The 20,023-nt window shown below is 39.8% G+C and overlaps 1 protein-coding gene across 3 annotated transcripts; it reads left to right on the plus strand.

Moving 5' to 3' along the window:
* The first annotated feature begins 928 nt into the window (after positions 1 to 928).
* RNF141 (ring finger protein 141) lies at positions 929 to 19,890 on the plus strand. 3 transcript variants are annotated; one of them, XM_040989137.1, is made up of 6 exons: positions 929 to 1,035; positions 6,873 to 7,064; positions 10,365 to 10,473; positions 11,896 to 12,077; positions 13,685 to 13,792; positions 17,024 to 19,890. In XM_040989137.1, the coding sequence occupies exons 2-6, from the start codon at positions 6,922 to 6,924 to the stop codon at positions 17,172 to 17,174; spliced, it is 693 nt and encodes a 230-aa protein (XP_040845071.1). In that variant the 5' UTR covers positions 929 to 1,035; positions 6,873 to 6,921; the 3' UTR covers positions 17,175 to 19,890. The 3 variants fall into 3 exon arrangements, with proteins under 3 accessions (XP_040845071.1, XP_040845070.1, XP_040845072.1); XM_040989136.1 differs by lacking the exon at positions 929 to 1,035 and adding an exon at positions 4,524 to 4,817; XM_040989138.1 differs by lacking the exon at positions 929 to 1,035 and adding an exon at positions 5,136 to 5,358.
* The last annotated feature ends 133 nt before the right edge of the window (positions 19,891 to 20,023 follow it).

The raw sequence follows: 20,023 nt of genomic DNA on the forward strand, positions 1-20,023 counted from the left end.
AGAACAAACTCCACTGCATCAATGGACCAAAAAAACTCATCACAAGCCAGGAATAAGTGGTGAAGAGGCTTCACTAGCCTCGGCGCTATTTCTGCTGAGGTCAAACAGACACTCCCATCCAGAAATGTTTCAAATGCCAAGTCTGCGCAGAAGATCAACACCTACCATGATGACACGTCAAGGTCACAAGCATGAGCAAACTGAGGAGCTACCGCCTTCCCCCAGCCCCCACACCTAAGATGGGTAAAAGCCCAGGGCAGCCATTTCCCTCACGGGTCACTCTGCCATGTGGAATGGTCCTGGGGGGGGGGGGTCTCCCACCAGGGAGCAGTCTGTCAGATTCTTTCTCTCTCTGCTATCTCCTCCCCCACAGTTCCCAGGGGCGACTTCCCTGGCCTGCCGTCTGTGCTGGAGCAGTGAACCTCGCCCGGGAGTGCTCCCAGTAAAGCCTGCTTTGAGCTGAACAGTACTTTGTGTGGTTGTCTGACTCTGAGCCCAAAATCAAACCTGACACCTATGAGCTACCCTGAAAAGCAACATTAACCGTCCATTTGTTATTCATGAGAAGCAGAATTGTGCCAAATTACTTCCCACATGAGGGTAACCATAAAGAAACAAAGGCATCACTTGCGGGTTGGTGGCCTAGTAAGTGGCTTGGAACCCAATCCTTGACAAGACCGCGGCTTCCCTTACACCCGCTGTCACGCTGGCGTCAGGAGAAGCGAATACAAGCCAGTTACGCAGCCCTTGCCTCGAGGAACCCGCCGAGCAAAGTCTCTCCAGATGCCACTTGGCAGGACAACCTCCTACGACTTGGCCACCGTCCCGCCCCCCTCACATGGCTTCCCCGGCTTCGACTACCTGGTCGCCGGGTGAGGCGCAGCGCGGGGGAGAAAAGTTGGGCCCGCGTTTCCAGGCAACGCGCCGCGGGACGGCGTGACGTCACCGAAGCGCGACAGAGTCGCCGACCGAGCCGCCAGCGCCCGCGGGTCTGAGCGGCAGGCGCCACCGGAGCGCGATGCCTTGAACTTGGGGGTGAGCTCCCCAGGCTGTTTTTCCGCTCTGTCCCTTCGTAGGTGCTCTACGACCCTCGGGCGGAGAGTAGAAACTTGAGCCAACCCTCTGCTGTCAGGTCGGGCTTCTGAAGCGAGAGCGGCCTGGCCCCGCCGCTCTCCCCAGGCCTCAGCTTGGGCTGGGGGGCTGCCCGTCTGCCGACCTGGCGCTGTCCAGTTGCCGGGGGTGGCGGTGCCCTGTTCTGCTGTAGTGGTGATTCTGGGGGACCCAAAGAGGGTTTTGCCTGCGTGAATGCAGACCGTTTTTTGAATATTACCGCCGGCGCAGCCCGTTGGCCATCCGGACTTGGCTGTTCAGAATCCGGGCGCGCTTTTAGGTGGGTCTGAGGCCGCGGTGAAGAATGAGCGCCGCGTGGCCGTGGGGTAGGTCGCTCCCGATAAGAAGCCCTGAGTCTGGTCCTGCAGCTCGGCGGCGGCTGTCCACCTGCTTGATCAGCCCCGCCGTGGCTATATTAGCAATGGTTGATAGCTTCCCAGCGGCCTCTGCTTCGCAGACAAGCTGCTACCCTAAGACCCACCTGAGGAAAAAACGTTTCCCTGCTAACAATTGTAATAATTACGTGACGAAAAGAAGCCTTGTGTGTTCGCCTTTGCAGTTATTTCTCATCAGTTGTTTGTATCTTGGTAGCAGAAGTGGACATACTGTTACTCCTTTGTCCCCAAGCACCCTTGTTAATTGGCCGTGTACTTCCTTCGCCTGACCCTGACCTGCCAAAGGATATGTTACTTTTTTCTCGGGCATATTTAAAAGCTGCTGGAACTCACTTCCAGCTGCTTATGATTCTTACACCTTGGCACAGAGTCACACCTTTTCACATCCCCTTTTTCTTGTTACAAAATGAGCTGCAGGCATTCACTATTTCAGCTGGAACAAGAGCTGCCTCAGACTAAGGATGCTGAATTAAGGATCTTTGTGTTGAAGTTACCCCTCTGACCGTGAGGATTTCTCTGTCGAGAACTCCAAAGCAATATGGAATTTTTTTCCTGTTCTGCTTTCTTGCTGGTCGCTTTCAGTTTCTGATGGTTTTACTTGGAGAATGCAGTTGCTCTTTCCTGAAGTTCGTTAATGCTCTGTCATTTGGAGTGAGTGAGCTTTTTCTTTGCTGCTTCTTGCTTCCAGTCTATATACTAATACACTTCCTTTGCCTTTCTCCCCAAAAGGCAAGGAAGATCCAGAGAGAATTCTTGCAAACCTAATATGTTTTTTCTAAATATGAAAAGTGTGCAGCAAACACGGTGTTAGAATCTATGTGCTACTAGAAATCTGTGTTCTTAATCTCTCAGTACTCTCAAATCCTCTGTAATGCTTTCTGTAATTTTTGTAAGGTCTTTTCAGCCAAGCATTCTGATTGGTGATCGTGGCCTGGTTGTTTTAGCTGTGTATAACTGCATTAGTTTTTTCATCTTAAACAGCTGATGTCTGCTTACAGCGCCAGAGATTGAAGAAGTAGTTATAGTACTTAGTATTTATTTAATGGTGTTAAAGTAGTAATAAGTATCTATTTTATAAGTCAAATTGCTAGAAAATTTGATGGAGTTTTGGAGAAGTTTTCTGAATACCACAGTGCTTGTCATCTCTTTGTTAAATTTTCAATTCATACTTTACAGTTCTTGTTTAATCCTTCCATGAATGGATTGTTGTACATTTTGGAGTTTTGTGGAAGTTTTTGGCTTTGCTGCCTGTGATGGGATACATACTGTGGGGATGAGGAGAGGCCCGAAGGCGACAGGGAGATTGATAGATTGATTTTGAGATTGCACCCCCTTTGCCCTTAACTGCTAGTTCATTCCCCTGATGCCTTCAAGGACTGGAGGCTAGTCTGGTGAAACCGGTAACCTAAAACACAGTATCGGTCTCACGTAAGTGACAGGAACCTTGCCACGCAAGGGGCGTCATCACTGGTTCCCGGGGTCTGCATTGGCAGGAAGCTACAGTCAGAAACCAGAGCTGGGGAGCGAACCCAGGAACTCTGATACCAGATGTGGGCATTTTAGTGACTAGACTAAATGCTTGCTCCTGAGTTGTACATGAAAATTTTTTTTCTTTTTAAAATTTTTGGTCTTTGAGTTGTGAGGCATATTTAAACTACAACAGTTTGTTTGTTAGGAAAAGAAGTGATGAACTGTACGAGGATGTACCACCCACTAGAGAATGTAGCATTTTTGGAATTCCTGGTGTTTTTGTGAGTTTCAAAATAACAATTCTTTTACTTAGAAAAATCCTTCAAATGTTTTTTTGTCTTTTGAAAGCACATGGCTCTATTATAGGAAGCACTGTAGTTTGACAGCCTCCAGGTCTTTGAGAAATCAGGACTAAATATCCTTTGCTGAATTCTGTACCAGTGCTTTGCAGACCGTGTTCCTGTGCAGGACGATTTTTTGAACAAAAAAGTTTTGTTTTTATTGGAAAGGCAGATATGCAGAGAGAAGGAGATACGGAGAGAAAGATCTGCCTGCTGGTTCACTCCCTAAGTAGCTGCAACAGCCACAGCTGAGCTGATGCAAAGCCAGGAGCTTCTTCCAGGTCTCCGACGCGGGTACAGGCTCCCAAGGCTTTGGGCCATCCTTGTCCTTATTGCTTTCTCAGGCCACAAGCAGGGAGCTGGATGGGAAGTAGAGCAGCCAGGACATGAACAGGCACCCATATGAGATCCTGGCATGTGCAAGGCGAGGACTTTGGCCACTAGGCTACCATGCCGTGCTGGTTAAACACACGTCAAAAAGCAGCAGATGTAGGAGGACAGGTTGACCTTTGTTTTTCTTCCTGAAAGTAGAATAAACTTCTGTGTGAAAGATCCCCTCCCACAGCAGGAGGAGGGAAACCTTGCTGTCACCAGGGCAGGCCATGGACAGCCTTTGTTGTTGTTTACTTTCCCATGGTGTCCTGCTCTGACCCAAACCTCTTTGATCACATCTTCACACTATACTGTTCTTTCTTCCAATCCAGTTTGAATTACTTTCAGCCTTCAGTGTCTCAGTTTTTGGGTCTTCATTTTTATTGTCAGAGAGTTCATGTACATGTACCAATCACTAAATAAGACTGTGTGCTTCTCTTATTAATCCATCTTATAATGCTTTAATTCTTAGGCCCAGCGAAGACCATAAAAGGGTGGAAATCTTTACCTCTTCTACAGTACATTGATTCAGTTATTGGGCATATATATACTGAATGTTGGAACCATATTTTAAAGTTTGCTTTATTGAGTAACGTAGGTAGAGTCAAGTTGATTAGACTCAAGCTATAGTTTAACTGGGTTGGTACATGAAAGTTGTAGGAATTTTCTTTAGGGTGGTAAAATACTAGGTTAAAGCTGAGCTGATCTGAAGCCAGGAACTTCTTCTGGGTCCCCCATGTGGTTTTAGGGACCCAGGTACTTAAGCCATCCTCCAGTGTGCTCCCAAGCCACAAGCAGGGAGCTGGATTGGAAGTGGAGCTACCAGGACACAAACTGGCACCCATATGGGATACCAGCACCTCAGGTGGAGGATTAGCTTGTTACCCCACCAAGCTGGCCCTGGTTCTTTGATTATTTGAACAAACATATCATGTTATTACCAAACTATGATTATTTTGAGTAAATTACTTTGTTACCTTTCCTAGACTCTAACATCTTGGATATGTTTTAATTCACTAGTATCCTTTCAAAGTGAGGCCTCTCAGAGCTGAATTCAGACTTCAACATGATCTAGCCATTGCAAAGCATATGGAAGGTTCCTTATTCTGGATCTCCACTTCTATCAAGAGTAAGGCATATTTAACCTAATTTGGTTAAAACTAAGCGCAGGCTTTTTATATTTTAACTTCTTTCAAATATAATCTTATCTATGTTTTTATATAGTTGGCTTTTCAGACATTTAGTATTTATTTGCCACATGAATATTATCTATTTAGTTTTAGCAGTTTCTTTTTCAATCTGGATTCTGTTATTCAATTGCTGTCATTTGTTTGGGTTTTGGCCATTCACAGATTGGGCAGGTGTGTAGTCTTAGCAAAGCAGAAGTTACGTATTTATTAACTTTATATGTTTAAGTTATAATTCTATTTTCTGATTAAATGATTAGGTAAGTTTCCTGGCAAAATTTTTTCTATAAAACTTATCCGTTATGCCTGCTTACATGATATGAGTGTTAACTTAGGTGAAACAAAATGATAATCGTGGACGGATAAATAAAATAGAATTTCTTGAGGGATAACCAGATTATTTTACCACTGATTGGCTTTTCATTTTCTATACTTTTAAATACTGAGGAAAAAAACACCCTGTGATTACCTCATGTGACTTTGGTAAGTTCTTTTAGCCTCTGTGTGCCTGTTTCCTCCACTGTCCCATTCATCTGTAAAGAGATTAGCAGGGAGTTTAAATGAATGCATTTGTGAGTATATGTGGAGTGAGTATGTCACACAGGGGAAGTGGTCCACAGATGTGAGCTCGTTGTACCATCAGAAGTGGTAGTGTTTGTATTGAGGAGATTACCTATATCACAACAGGTAAATACTGAAATGTTAGTTTATCATCAGTTCTAACCAGATGCTCAGCTCAATGCCTGATATTCTGGTAAAATATTATTTTCCAAAGAAAAAGAGGTATCTGTAATAAACACATGCAGCTCTCCATTAGGCATCATACATAAAGTTGTACTTTTCAAGGCTTTGCAAGATACAGGATGAACTATGGTTAAATTTTAAATTCAAATGACTGATCTATATTGATAGATATGACATAAGTTGTAATCTAACTTTTTAACTGAAATATATTCATTTGTATAAAACAAATACTTTTTTTTTCTTTTTATTTATTAGAAAAGCAAAGTTAGAGCAGGCTGGACACACACAGAGAAAGAGAGATGCTCCATCTGCTGGTTCACTCCACATATGGCTGCAATGGCCAGAGCTGGGCTGGTCTTCCACATGGGTAAAGGCCTTGCCCAAGCAGCCATCCTCTGCTGCTTTGCTGGGCACATTAGCAGTGAGCTGGAACAGAAGTGGAGCAGTCAGAATTAAACTAGTGCCCGTATGGGATGACAGTGCCAGAACACTATCCCCAGAAAACAAGATATATAAATTCTAAATTGAAAACACCTAGAGGAATTAAAGAACAAAAGAACTAATCATTTTTTTCCCCTAGGTGGAAAATGTAAGGAGGTTAAACTTTCTAGCATTTTAGAAACCAAAAAATATATATTTTTAAAATTCAAAAGAAGTTGCACCTTTATAAATAATCCCAAAACAAAGTTTTCTAGCTGTTATAATTCAATCTCATGAGGCAGTCTATCACCATGGGCATGAGTGCAAACACTGGAATATGAAAACCAGAAGTTCAAAGTTCATTTTCAACAGTTAGTGACTGTACAACTTAAAGACACAGAGTTCCATTTCCTTACCCTTAAAGTAGATATAACTGCTCATTAAGAATATTTAAGAAATAAATGATGTAACAGGTAGAAAGTTAATGTCCATAGAAAAATTAAGTAAGGAAAATAAGCTTAAGCTTCCTGTTGAGCAAAATCATTCGAGTGCTGTTTGTGTGCATGTATGCGTTAGTAGTTTTTTGACATGGCAAATTATAGGTATTTAAAAGTTTGTCACTCTCCCAATAACATTTGTGATTTTTTTTCTCTTAGCTATGTGGTTCTGAAAAAATATATATAAATATGTCTTCAAAAATTGTCATTTAGTAAGACTTTTAGACTCAATGTAACTCTGTACTTACATTTTTAGTTTTTTATTTTTTGAAGGATGGACACATTATTGCTTTTATATATTGCTATGTAAACGTAACTTTTATATATATTTGACAGAAACTATGTGAAGCAACATTCTTCAGATTCTGAAAGACATCATTTCATCATGGGACAACAAATTTCGGATCAGACCCAGTTGGTTATTAGCAAGTTACCAGAGAAAGTAGCAAAACACGTCACATTGGTTCGAGAAAGTGGCTCCTTAACATACGAAGAATTTCTTGGGAGAGTAGCTGAGCTTAACGATGTGTAAGGCTTGCTCTTTTACATGTTACTTTTTACCCCCCACCTCACCTGTGCCCATTATTGTCAGGGCTTTGTCAGAGGTAACCAGAAGAACTGTTTTGTAAGACAGTGTGTTCAGTTGGAGATAGCAAATACTTCCTGCATGCCTGTTACAACTAGACTTTCTATGTAACTGTTTGTAAATTTGGGGTGAGAACAGAAGAAATGGAGGGAATTTAAAAAAAAAAAAAAAGAAAGAAATCTTGAAATGCAGACCACAAGCACATTGACACAGTTCTGGGTTACAGAAGTACACAACCATCTCAGCAGTTGTTTACTTAAAGACTATAAATTGACTCTTGCTTGAAAGCACGAAAAGGGTTCCTAACAGAAGTGAATATTGCTGATTAGCTACTCTAGACAAGACTCCAAGGTAACACTGAGAAGGTTTCTATACAGCAGCCAGTTCCCTTGGATGTGTATGTCCTGTATGTGTTTACGTAGCCATTATTTTATCAGGCAAAAATACATAAAATACATATATACATGATAGATTCTTTTCATCACTGAGGAATAAGATACTCATTTATATTCCTAATTAGTCAACACCTTTCAGTTAACTCTGTTGAATAAATTTTCATCTAAAAATGGAATGTGAATTTCTCTGCCTCTTTAGCATACCTAATAGGACTTAGCCTTCTGTGAATTTATTCTTTATTTAATCAGCTTTTATATAATCTATAAGTTATTAAAATTCACAGAGCTCTTTGTTGCTGAATGACCAGACTTTTGTAATTTTTAAATACTGCCTTTTTGCATTTTTTCTCCCTTAGAAAAAGGTGAGAAGTCACTTCCTTCTATAAAATCTTCCGCTGATACTGCTCATATACACTTTTCTTTATATATTTCTATCCCTAGAAGAATTACTAGAACTTAGTAGAGATGCCTTATGAGACTCTCCATTTTAACCAACACTGACTGAACTCATATAGTGAGTGTACAAAACACTGCTGAGGATTGAACATTTGGTTGCCTCGATTGTCCACATATTGATGACTGAGCCAGCTTTCTCTGATCCTGAAGCTCTTTCTATTGTCTATATTACCTTTCCTTTAACCCCAAAAGCCAGATAAAATCACCTGACAGTCCAGGACCATGTGGTATATAAACTTAAGATATTGAATTCACTAATAGCTTAGAGTAAGGTATATGAACCTACTTCTTAAGCTTTATATTAGCTTTATTAGATGACAAGAGATACACTTGGTAATCTGGACTACGTTATATTAAAGTGGAATACCACCTGAATAGACATGGCTGAAGTCTGTTGCTAATAGTCAAGAATGAAAAAAGAGGGTTGGCATCTGGCACAGTGGTTAAGACTGCCACGTGGGATGACTGAACTCCGTACCTCAGTGCTTGGGTTGGAGTCATCCACATCTACGATCCCAGCTTCCTGAAGATGCACAGCTTGGGAGGCCACAGGGGATGGCTCAAATGCTTGCATCCCTGCCATTCCCCCAAGAGACCCAGATTGAGTTCCAGGCTCCTGGCTCTGGCCTGGCCAACCTCTGGCTGGTGCAGGCATTTGGATGACAGATCTTCCCTTACCTCTTTTTTTCGGCCTTTTGAACAAAATGAAAATAAAAATTTACAAGAAAAAGATCTTCTAAGAGATCATTTCTTTAAATTATAGATTTTATTCATTAAAAATTGATGTGGAGAATTCATGTATGTAAAAGTAAGCTAGAAGAGGACACACCAAAATATTCCTTGTGCTTGTCTCAGGAACAGGAGAGGAGAGGGGAAAGGAAGCAGTGAAGGGGATTGTACATTTTACTATTTATATTTGTATCTTGTCTGACCTCACATAAAAATATAGTCATAGGTTTTAAAAGTTTGGTGTTTGATTGCTTTCAGCCATCCAAATGGTATGTGTAAAACATTATTTCTGAGACTACATTTTTAAAGTAAAATAGGATGGAGAATTTAATAGCATATTAAAAAGAGTACTTTTAATGTCAACTCATGAACAGTGATCAGTGAGTGACATGTGCCATTCCTTTAGAGTCTTAGAATGATGCACGCAAAGCCATCTATTATATAAAATTTGGCTTTTTGGCCAAATATATTTGATAAAATGCTCCTATGAGATCATCCACAGGGCAGGATACTGGGTAATATAGAAGTGATAATTAAGAGTATTTTCCTTTTGTTTGTTTAATACAGGACACTTTGAACTGGGTTTGATGCTTGAGACCAGTTGCCATAGGTCATTGTTGGCCTTTCACAAATGCAAGACTGTGAGAGCTGTGAAATTATACCAGTGTGGGAGAAGTATAGCTTGGTGGCTTCTTTGCACTGACAGACTATTTCCTAAGACAAGTTGCTTAATTTTGATTCCCTTATTTTATTTAGCTGTGTTAGTCACTTAGTTAGATGTGATATCCCCCCTGGTGCTTCGAGAGAAATGTTAACAATGATAAAAGGAAACTGCAGCAAAAAAGTAGGTCTTCCAAACAGGCTACATTTTTATATTAGATCCTTTGGCTCTCAGATTACTCTGCTAGGAGAGGACGGTAAGGCTATACTTAAAATGTCACAAATAATTTGTTTTCCTTGATCAAGTCCCAATTATCTTTAAGAGATAAACTTTTACAGAGATGTATTGTTGTGCTGTTTAAGAACTCAACCAAGAACAAATCGAAATTTGGATGAGTAAAACCAGTTAAAAATTTTTTTAAAGATTTACTTTATTTACTCGAAAGGCAGAATGACAGAAATAGAGGGAGAGAAGTCTTCCATCTGCTGGTTCACTTGCTAAATGGCTACAACAGCTGGGGCTGGACCAGGTCAAAGCCAGAAGCCTGGGACACCATTCTGAGTATTGGGTCATCTGGTGGTGCATGAACAAGGAGCTGGCTCAGAAGCCAGGCAGCCAGGCAGCCAGGACTCAAACCAGTGCTCTGATAAAAAGTGCTGACATTATCACAATGCTAGCCAATAAACTTTTCCTGTAAGCACCTGATTCATTGGACTTGTGTTTCGTAAATGTCATAGAATCTTAAAGGCCATATAGATAAAAAAAAAAAAAGATATGTATAAATATTCCACTAAGTTGTTGATTTTAAAACCTTGAAAATCATATTGTGTTTATGTTTGAAATATTATGTATCCCTATTTTAAGAATCTAGTTATTACAACCATTATTGGTGCAATTCTTTGCATATTTCCTGCTGTTTGAAAGTGCTTCTTGAATCTGGATTCATAGCTCTGTTATGTAACATTTTGTAAAATTAACAAATATGCCTGTCTTTTTTTTAGAACTGCTAAAGTGGCTTCTGGCCAGGAAAAACATCTTCTCTTTGAGGTGCAACCTGGGTCTGATTCCTCTGCCTTTTGGAAAGTGGTTGTACGGGTGGTGTGTACCAAGGTGAGCCTGAGAAAGACTTCCTTTATGGAGCTTACATTGTTTTGATGGTTAGAACCACGTCTAATAGTATGATGCAGTAGTATTTTGGTGGTCTTATAAAACATAATTTTGATATTATTATTGCTTTCTAGTTAATTGTTTGAATCTCACCAATTGTTGATATTATTGTGACTGAGGAAAGTGATAATAAACTCTCATCCTTATCAACCACTTCTCTATCAGGGTTTTAGGTGACTATGGAGTTGTAAGATAACACTGCTTAGTTCCAAGATTATATCTTTAAAATTATCTCAGGAGATCACTTCTTTTAAGAGCACATTTTAGTGCTTGTTCATAATTTTCTTTTTTAAGTAAAATAAATTCTTTTGTTGTTTCTTATTTAAGAAAAAGATTTTATTTGGAAGCCAGGGCGAGAGAAAGAAGCTTCCATCCACTGGTTCACCTCCCCAAATGAATGCCTGGGCCATTCCTAAGGCAGGAGTCAGAAACTCCATCTTGGTCTCCATGTGGGAGACAGAGACTCAAGTATTTGAATTACCCAAAGTGAACTTCAGCAGGAAGATGGTTTGGAAGCACAGTAGCCGAGATTCCAACTGGTTCTTGTGTTTGGGATGAAGGCGTCCCAGGCAGGAGCTGAAGCAGTTGCACCACAACACTGCCCTACCTGAGAGGCAAAAGACAGAGAAACAGACTGATGGAGTCATATGCTAGGTAACTCCAAAAATGCCGGGGCCAGCCATGATGGGCCAGGCCGGAGCAGGAACCAAGGGCTCCAGCTGGGTCTCCCACATGGTTGGTAAGGAACGGATACTCTGCCTTCTTCACCTGCTTCCCAGGATGCACATCAGCAGGAAGCTTGATGGGAAGTGGAGGAGCTGGGGTTTAATCCAGGTGCTCCCACATGAGAATGTGAGCAGTCCAAATGGTGACCTAAGCACTGTGCTAAATGCTCACCCCATTTTTTTAAAAATCCATTAGAGAATGTGATTACCAAGATTAGTTTGGATCAGACTAACCAGGAATGCTCCTGAATCATTTTAAAAAGTTGTAGATATTAAAACAAATTCAGCCTCTGCCAACCATGTGGAGTGAGAATGGTGTTGCCCAATTGGTCAGTTGTTTCTGCCTCATTCTGCATTTACAATGTCTTTAAAGGTCCACCTCCAATACCATCTCATCTGCTTTATAGGGTTAAGTGTTGAATGATGTCATAAATACATGGAACCCCATAAATGTAGGTAATGCAATATTGTTCATTAGAAATCGTGTTTTTGTTTTTTGGGTTTGTTTTTTTTTTTTTTAGGTCCTTTTCAGACCTTGAAAACTTATTTTCTAGGATGTTTGATTAAATATTTGTTTTCCCCTTTCTTGGAAAGTTAATCAGAGAAACAACTTTTCTTCTCATCTTCTTTGTGTGTTTAGATTAACAAAAGTAGTGGCATTGTGGAAGCATCACGCATCATGAATTTGTACCAGTTCCTTCAGCTTTATAAAGACATCACAAGCCAAGCAGTGAGTGTGCTGGCCCAGAGATCCGCCTCTCCAGAACCTGAGGAAGATGCATCCTCTGGAGCGTCTTGTCAGGCCAGTCTTTGGATGGGAAGGTATGCTGTGCCTGAACAGCTTGTGGCACCTCTGTTTCACTGTGCAACCACTGAAATCTCACTAATGGTTTTCTTAGTGCTCATTGTGGCCTCTTACATCCTATTGTCTCAACTGATACTCCCTCCCAGATCAGTTCTTGGATTCTTCTGTGCTTTAGACACCGTCCAAGTGCTAAATTAAAGTAGCTCGGCACAGTGTTTCTGTCATCCCATTTTTCATGAATCCACTCTCTGTGTTTGCATTTAATGACCAAGGAGGTAATTATGTCCCCTTGTAACAGGCATTCAAGGTGTTAGACAGGCAAAGCTCCTTAAGGAATTAGATCCAGAGAATTTAACAAAGTCATTCCAGACTAATTGAGCACTCGGCTTCGGAATATTCACACCAGGACTTGGCAGTCCATTCAGGAACGATCAAGTACTGAGCGTATGTATACTGAGTTGCCACAAGGAAATGAAGTCAGCCAGGATTTTTGTGATGGTATTTGTTTACTCAGGCTTAATGTGTTACTGTTCTGTCTAAACTTTCTTTTCCTTCTCTGTTATGCTTTTGGAGTGTGAAAGCCCCCACCTGTTGCCATCTGACAGTCACTACCATAATTTAAATCTATAAATGTCTCATTGGAAAAGAGATTTACGTGGATCCAAACATGTTGACATCCTGTCTTTCTGTCACACCAAGTAGACATCAAACATCTCTATTGACAGTGTCCTTTACTTAAGGAATGTGTTTAACACAAATTTCTTTTCATTGCTCCTCTTAGCAGTTGTATTTTCTGGTGCATTCTTAACCAGTCAGCCTCCAATTACTGTGTAGTAAATCATGTTTCCCAGTTCCTGTTTCCTGGTTCTCTTTAGCAGTTTTCTAGCTTTGAGCTGTACACATATTACTGCCATGCCAAGTTTATATCATTGTAGGCTGTGTTTAGGCTTCTTGTTCCTGTGTCTCATAGCTAATCTTTAAAGACAAGGATTCCCTCTTCAGAGTGATGATTTTTTTTTAACTGTTTTGAAAGCTAAGGATGATGTTTACTCACATGTTTACAATAATATTTTTTTCTTCTGCAACTTTAATTATGTTCACGAAGAATACGTTGTAGCTTCTCAGATGCTCTCAAAAGACTGATTGTTTAGCTAGGACAATTTCTTGCTTTCTTGTGATTTTTTTGCTTAGTTTTCCATGGCACCTGACACTATTTACTTATATGCCCATTATCAGCATCAGCATTATCCGAGCCTAATGACAAGAACTGTATTTTAAAGAACTTTGTATCCTGTATAGTAAATAAATTATGTGTTGTTTGAATTCATTTATGTAAATCCAGTGTGATTTAAATGGACTGAGTTATTTTCAGAAGGACCTATTTCCTGTTTTTCTTCATTTTTATTTAGTCACTATAGAATTTCTTTTATCCAGTCTGAAATTTATCTCTTAGTACTTATTTCATAATATATTTGCTATCTCAAAAATCTCTGATTTTGCATATTTACTATGCTTTATATACTGGATTTAAAGAAGTTCAATAATGCTTTTTAAAACCTCAAAAAAGGAGTATAAAGCATAGTGAGAGAGAATATCATTGTCCCAGCTAGTTTTCCCATTGCAGGGTCAAGCAGCTGACCGATGAGGAGGAGTGTTGCATCTGCATGGATGGGCGAGCTGACCTCATCCTGCCATGTGCTCACAGCTTTTGTCAGAAATGCATTGATAAATGGTAAGTTATCCATGGCCTTGATGGAATGGACAAAGATCAAATGGAAAAGTACCCATGAAGAAACTTTGTAAAGTACAAACATAATATAATTAATGTGAGATTTTATTCTTTAGTACTTTAAATTTTATGGTATGCATCCTACCGTTTAAAACTTATTATAACTGAAGTTTATTAGATATAGGAATGTTACTCAGTTTTGACACTTCTATTATAAGGAAACTTGGGACTGTCTTGAATCTAAAACCAAACATTTCCCTTTTTCTGGCTTATTTCTCATTTCTTTTTTTTTTTTTTTAAAGATTTATTTATCTGAAAGGCTGAGTTACAGAGAGAAAGAGTGACAGATCAATATTCCATCTGTTGTTTCCCTCCCCAGATGGCTGCAATGGCCAGGGCTGGGCCCTACCAAAGCCACAGCCTAAACATGGATGCAGGGGTCCAAAAGGCTTGGGCCATCTTCTCCTGCTCTCTCAGGGGCATTATCAGAGAACTGGCTTAGAGTTAAAGCTACTAAGACAAACTGTTGCCTATTTGGGATTCTGGCATTGCAGACAGAGGCTTAATCCACTTGCCACAATGCTGGCACCTGTCCTCAATTCAACATATATCCTTTATATGTATTGAGAAGGGTTAAATTCCTGAAAACTGGATCTGGGGCAAGCTTCCATGGTCAGCTAGTAAATATCATCATCTTAAAAGCATTTGAGAGAACATTTCTTTGTATGCATTTGTACATGCTCAAAAATATCATTACAGTCAAGAAAACAAATCCATTGCTCTACAGTTACTTTCTGCTCTATTTTAAAGCCTCCTCTTCACCCTTTTATTCCTAATTCTTGATATCTGCTAGTCTGCTTTCAGTCACTATAAAGCAATTTGGGTTTTCTATAATTTTTTGAATGAAATCATACAGTATACTTTTTCTGGTCTGGATTCTTTTGATCACTATAATTACGTAGGGTTGTTTGTATACATGAGTACCATATAATAAAAGTACATTCTTTTTTTATTACTGAGTACCCTGCAAATTTAGATATACCACTGCTTGCTTAGTCATTTTCCTGTTGGTGAAAAATGGATTGTTTCCAAATTTTGCCTGTTAACAAATAAAGCTGGTAAACCCATTTTTGTGGACAAATCTTTTTTGAACATAGGGATTTTCTTGCATAAAAATCTAGAATTGGGATGGCTAGATCAAGTATTGGGTATGTGTTCAACTGTTAAAGACATTGCCATTTTTCAAAATAGTTATGCTACTTTATACACCCACCAACATCAGTTCTAGTTGCTTCAAATCTTTGCCAATATTTTTAGCTTTTTTAATGGTGTATGGTGGTATCTCTTGATTTTAATTTGAATTTCCCTATTGATTCAAAGATATTGAGCATCTTTTCGTATACTCATTTACTCTATGTCTTTTACGGTGAAGCGTTCATTCAAATCTTTGTTCATTTCTTTCTTGGGTTATTTCTGTGTAACTGAAAATTGAGAGTTCTTTATGTATTACAGATACATGTCCTAAATCAGAAATAATATGTGATTTTCAAATATTGTCTTTCACTCCATGGTTCATTTTACATCCTCTTAAGAATGTCTTTCATAGGTGAATGTTGTGGAACAGTGAATTAAGCCACCACTTGGGACAACCTGCATCCCATATCAGGGTGCCAATTTGATCCTTTTTGGGTCTTGCTTTTATGATTTGTAAGGTGGGACTAGTGCAGTGGTTAACTTAGACCTTGTGATGCCCCACTTATCCAGCAAACTCTTCCGAGTGCTCAGCACCCCAGAATTAGGAGGCTTTCCCATCTGACTGGTGGGATTTCTTGGAGGTTGTTTCCTCAGCTGCAGGCAGGACTGCCATCTGTGCAGTGGGTCGTAGGATGTGGGATTCTCTGGGTAGCCCTCCATGCCAGTGCCTTGCCCTGGGAACCACACTGCCTTGGCCTCCCAAACATCAGCTCTGTCTCTTCGACATGGGGAGCTGGCCAGGCTCTGGCTCGGTTCCCCCTTCTCAGATGGGCTCGAGGAACTCTCAAGCCGGCAAGCTGGAACGATTTTGTCATGTGTTTCAGTTGTTTTAAGTGGGAAAATAAATCTGGTTCCTGCTAGCCGGAAGCACAGCTTGACAATTTTTATTTTTAAATTGTGACGTTTAGTGTGCAGAAGAACACACATAATTATCCTGTAAGATCTCAAGATCCAGGAATCAATCTGAACAGTATATGTCAGCTCTAGCTTTCACATTTAGTTTTTGACACAGATTTCTAAATTTTTGCACATATGCTCTCCCCCACAAAAAGTTGATACAATTCTACTACTTTCGTCTTTGATTTTACTGAAAGGTAAGAAAAAAATAAATTTTCTTGCATAACATGTGTCTGGTTCAAATATTGCATTTCTGAATTCCAAAAAATCAATGCTTGATTTAAAAAAAAAATCCCTTTGGGAAACAGATTATTTAAGTGATCCATGTACGTATGCTCTTACCCTATCAGAAAAATCATCGTCCATCTTTTTGGATACTCCATTTTTATAGTTTATTAGAGCTTCTTATTGCTTATTAATCAAAGGGGCTTTCCTCAGTACTTTTACCAGTGTTATATTTTTGAGAGTTGCACAGATATTACTTAGGGAAATAACTAGTAACCCGTTTATGGCTACTGTATTCCATTGGCTTCCATGTAAACCACCACAAAATTAGAATAGGTCCCAGCACAGTAGCCTAATGGCTAAAGTCCTCACTTTGCATGCGCTGGGATTCCAAACGAGTACTGGTTCATGTCCTGGCTGCTCTACTTCCCGTCCAGCTCCCTGCTTGAGGCCTGGGAAAGCAGTGAAGGTAGACCCAAAGCGTTGGGGCTTCGGGGAGGTTCCTGGCTCCTGGCTTCAGATAAGCTTAGCTCTGGCTATTGTGGCCACCTGAGGGAGTGAATCAGCAGATAGATCTTTCTCAGTATCTCTCCTTCTCTCTGTAATCTGCCTTTCCAATAAAAATAAGATTTTTAAAAAACAATAAATAGCTGTAGTATAGTTAAGCCTGTTCAGGCTGAGGCTGTCTTGAGAGGAAACAGTGATTCTAAGAAGGTGGTGGAAGTGGGTGCTCCGGGGAGAACTGAAGAGGATGGGAAGGGGGAGATTTTTCACTGTGTAGTTTTGTGCTGTTGGTTTAAAAGAAATAATGTATTTCAGTAAACCCTGTTGGAGAAAATGTTTTGCTATCTCTCACAGGAGTGATCGACACAGGAATTGCCCTATCTGTCGGCTACAGATGACTGGAGCAAATGAGTCTTGGGTGGTGTCGGATGCGCCCACTGAAGACGATATGGCTAACTACATACTGAACATGGCTGATGAGGCCGGCCAGCCGCACCGGCCATGAGCCCCGTGAAGATCTGCTGCTGTGGACCACACGCTTCGGTCACGGACGAAAACTGCTGTGGCAGATAAACAATGAGTTTCTCCACCCTCCTATTTTTGCTATACTCACACACTGCCCCATGCTTTTTATATAAACTATCCATGTCTTCCACTGATAATAACCTAAAATTTGCTACTGTTTCAGACCATGTTTCCCTATTTATTTGTTCTAAAGTGCATTAGAACTAATTGCTCTTGAGTGCTCTGCTAGCTGATAACAGCAATATCTCCAGAGGCTTTTGGTCACACTGCAGTTTTTCAGGAAATAACTATTCTGGAGTCTTTAGATTTAAAATAAGCCTTGAAATTAAACACTGGAGAAATCGTTACGTGACTAAACATGTGGGCCATGTCAAAGTGCGTGTTACTACTTAGATTATCTTTCTGCTGGGCTCTAAGGACTGTGTCTGCCCCCTTGTGGTTAATTACTGCTCTTAATTTTTACTTGAATGCTCCACCGTTTTCAGGACTTCAACAATGTGTTTTGGAGCTGCCTAGTGTTGTTGCTTCGAAAGGTGGTGGTGTTTGCCCTGCTGTGTAAACTGGATGAGGACTGTAGAGCTGGGCATGACCGCTTCATAAACAGACCTCCACAAGGGATGCTCCGGGGCTGTTCTGGAAAGGTCTTCCCCAGCGGAGCAACTGCTCTCCATGGCTCCTGTGAATGCTCACAGTCTCGGAAGGAAACTTTCCCTCGTCACAAGCACTAAACTTTATATTCCCAGCTATGATAAGTCATTCAGTGTTGGTTTGTGGTACCTCTGTTTTCTCAACTTGAAGATGTTTCATGGTCCTCAAATTTCAGAGATTGAGAGGAGAATATAGGGTAAGCCACCCCCCTTTTTAACTATATAGTGTAAAACACCTCTGAAAATGACAAATTTTGCTTACTCTTTCATTCTACTGCTTTGAAAGTATCTGAACAAGCATATAATTATCCTTAGTACCTCAAAACATTTTTCAGAATTTTTGTCTATGGCATACAATTCTTAACATTAGCATTTCAGCATATAAAAACTAGGGCTTGACATCACCTTTTAAAAATAGTCACTGTCCATGTAATTGTTTTGACCTCTTATTGATAATTTGCAAATGCTAGCTAGCTATTTTCCTAAGTACCCAGGGATCACTGTGTAAGTCACTGCTTATTAATGACAAATTTTGAAAGCTAAGATCTTAATAAGCATGCCTGTAAAACCCATCTCAGAAGTTTGACTGAAAGTAGCTTCATTTTTACCTCTGAGAACTAGCACAGCCCATTAACATTGGTGATGAGGACAGTGAAGTACTTCACCATAGCTGTTGAGGTCTTGCCAGCCTGGGGATACACTTGATGGCTGTGTGACCTGGAGAAAGTTTCTCATATTTCTAAGTTCCTACTTTAAGAATTGACTTCATCTGTACTTTTCCCAATATTTCAACACTTGAGCCTTTTCTTTCCCCAGGCAAATATCTTAGAGTTATTATATACAACTCTCCTCATATGAACTTGATATACTATAGTAACTAAAGTCAGCCAATGAAAACAGAATAAAGCATTCTAGTAAGTAAAAGTGTATTAAAATTTGGTAACAAGTCTGTATAATGGGAATTATATTTGTTTACACACAGAGAGAGACACCAGTTAAAATTCAGGTCAACTTTACAGAAGCCTGAATCTCCCCCATTTACTCCTAGTAGTCCATGAAAGATGATTCTGGAAGCTTTGGGAGAGATGATTCTCTGAGAACTTCAGTTGGGATTAGACCTGCTGAGTCTAACTCAGGTTGCCTAACTTTAAGATGTTTCTGAAATTGCAGTGGCGTTACAGATGTTTGATCTTTCCAGAGACAATTATTCTTCTGCCAAGTAGTTATATCATAGCAGCCCAACAACTCGACCTTGCCCAACACTTTTTACTTTACAATATGAACTCCAAGACATTAACTGATCTACTGTGAAATGTGGAGTGTTATTATTAGCCTTATCAAATCAATGAGCACAGTTCTTGCTCACTCCATTAAACTGGGTGATGATTCTTTAAATGTGAATGGTCAGTAGGTTCTACTGTAATAACTAATCATGAAAGTTGTAAATTTGCTTCATGGATGAAATGTACACTTTTTGTATTCTGTACAGCTTTTCCTTTTTAAAAGCAGAAGTACTTAAATGCACTCACTATGATAGGAGATATAATGTGTGCCTTCTAGGATTTGTGAAATGGTCTCATGAACTCTAATTCGTATTATAGATCATACAGATTTTCCTCTCCTAACTCAATAATGAAGAGTTTACTTGTGTTATAGTGCTATAAAACTGTGGTTTGGGAAAATGAGTTTGCTATGTATTGAATTTAGAGGTGAGAATGTTAGTTTGGTTTTATTCTTAGAACAAACTAATAAATTGTGCAATAACTAATCTTTAGCCAGAAAATGTTAGCTAATTGAAAAATGTTTTTCTTACCATGTAATTTCACATTCTTACATATGAAATGTTTATATTCCTTAGAGGACTATTTTATATTGTGCTCTGGGGGGTTGTGATGTTTGTGTGCTGTGTTTTAAAATTCATTTCAAGTTGGACTTGATTTTATGATTGTATTTAATATTTTTCTGATAATAAGGTTGCCTGAAAATATCTGTTCAACACTTTTTTTTAACATCGGGATAGTTGGGCTCATTAAAATGTGGTCTAAATAATTTGCACTTTTTTTTTTAAGTCAAGCTTACTTCAACTAGGAAAAAGAAAACTACTTGGAAAGTAGGGAAATCAGCTTTTATGATGACATGGTAATATAAGCGATTAACAGCTGTATTCATGCCTTTTTACCCT

Source organism: Ochotona curzoniae, unplaced genomic scaffold (genome assembly GCF_017591425.1).
Source record: "Ochotona curzoniae isolate NIBS_2020 unplaced genomic scaffold, NIBS_Ocur_1.0 contig_517, whole genome shotgun sequence".
NCBI classification, from domain to species: Eukaryota; Metazoa; Chordata; class Mammalia; order Lagomorpha; family Ochotonidae; genus Ochotona; species Ochotona curzoniae.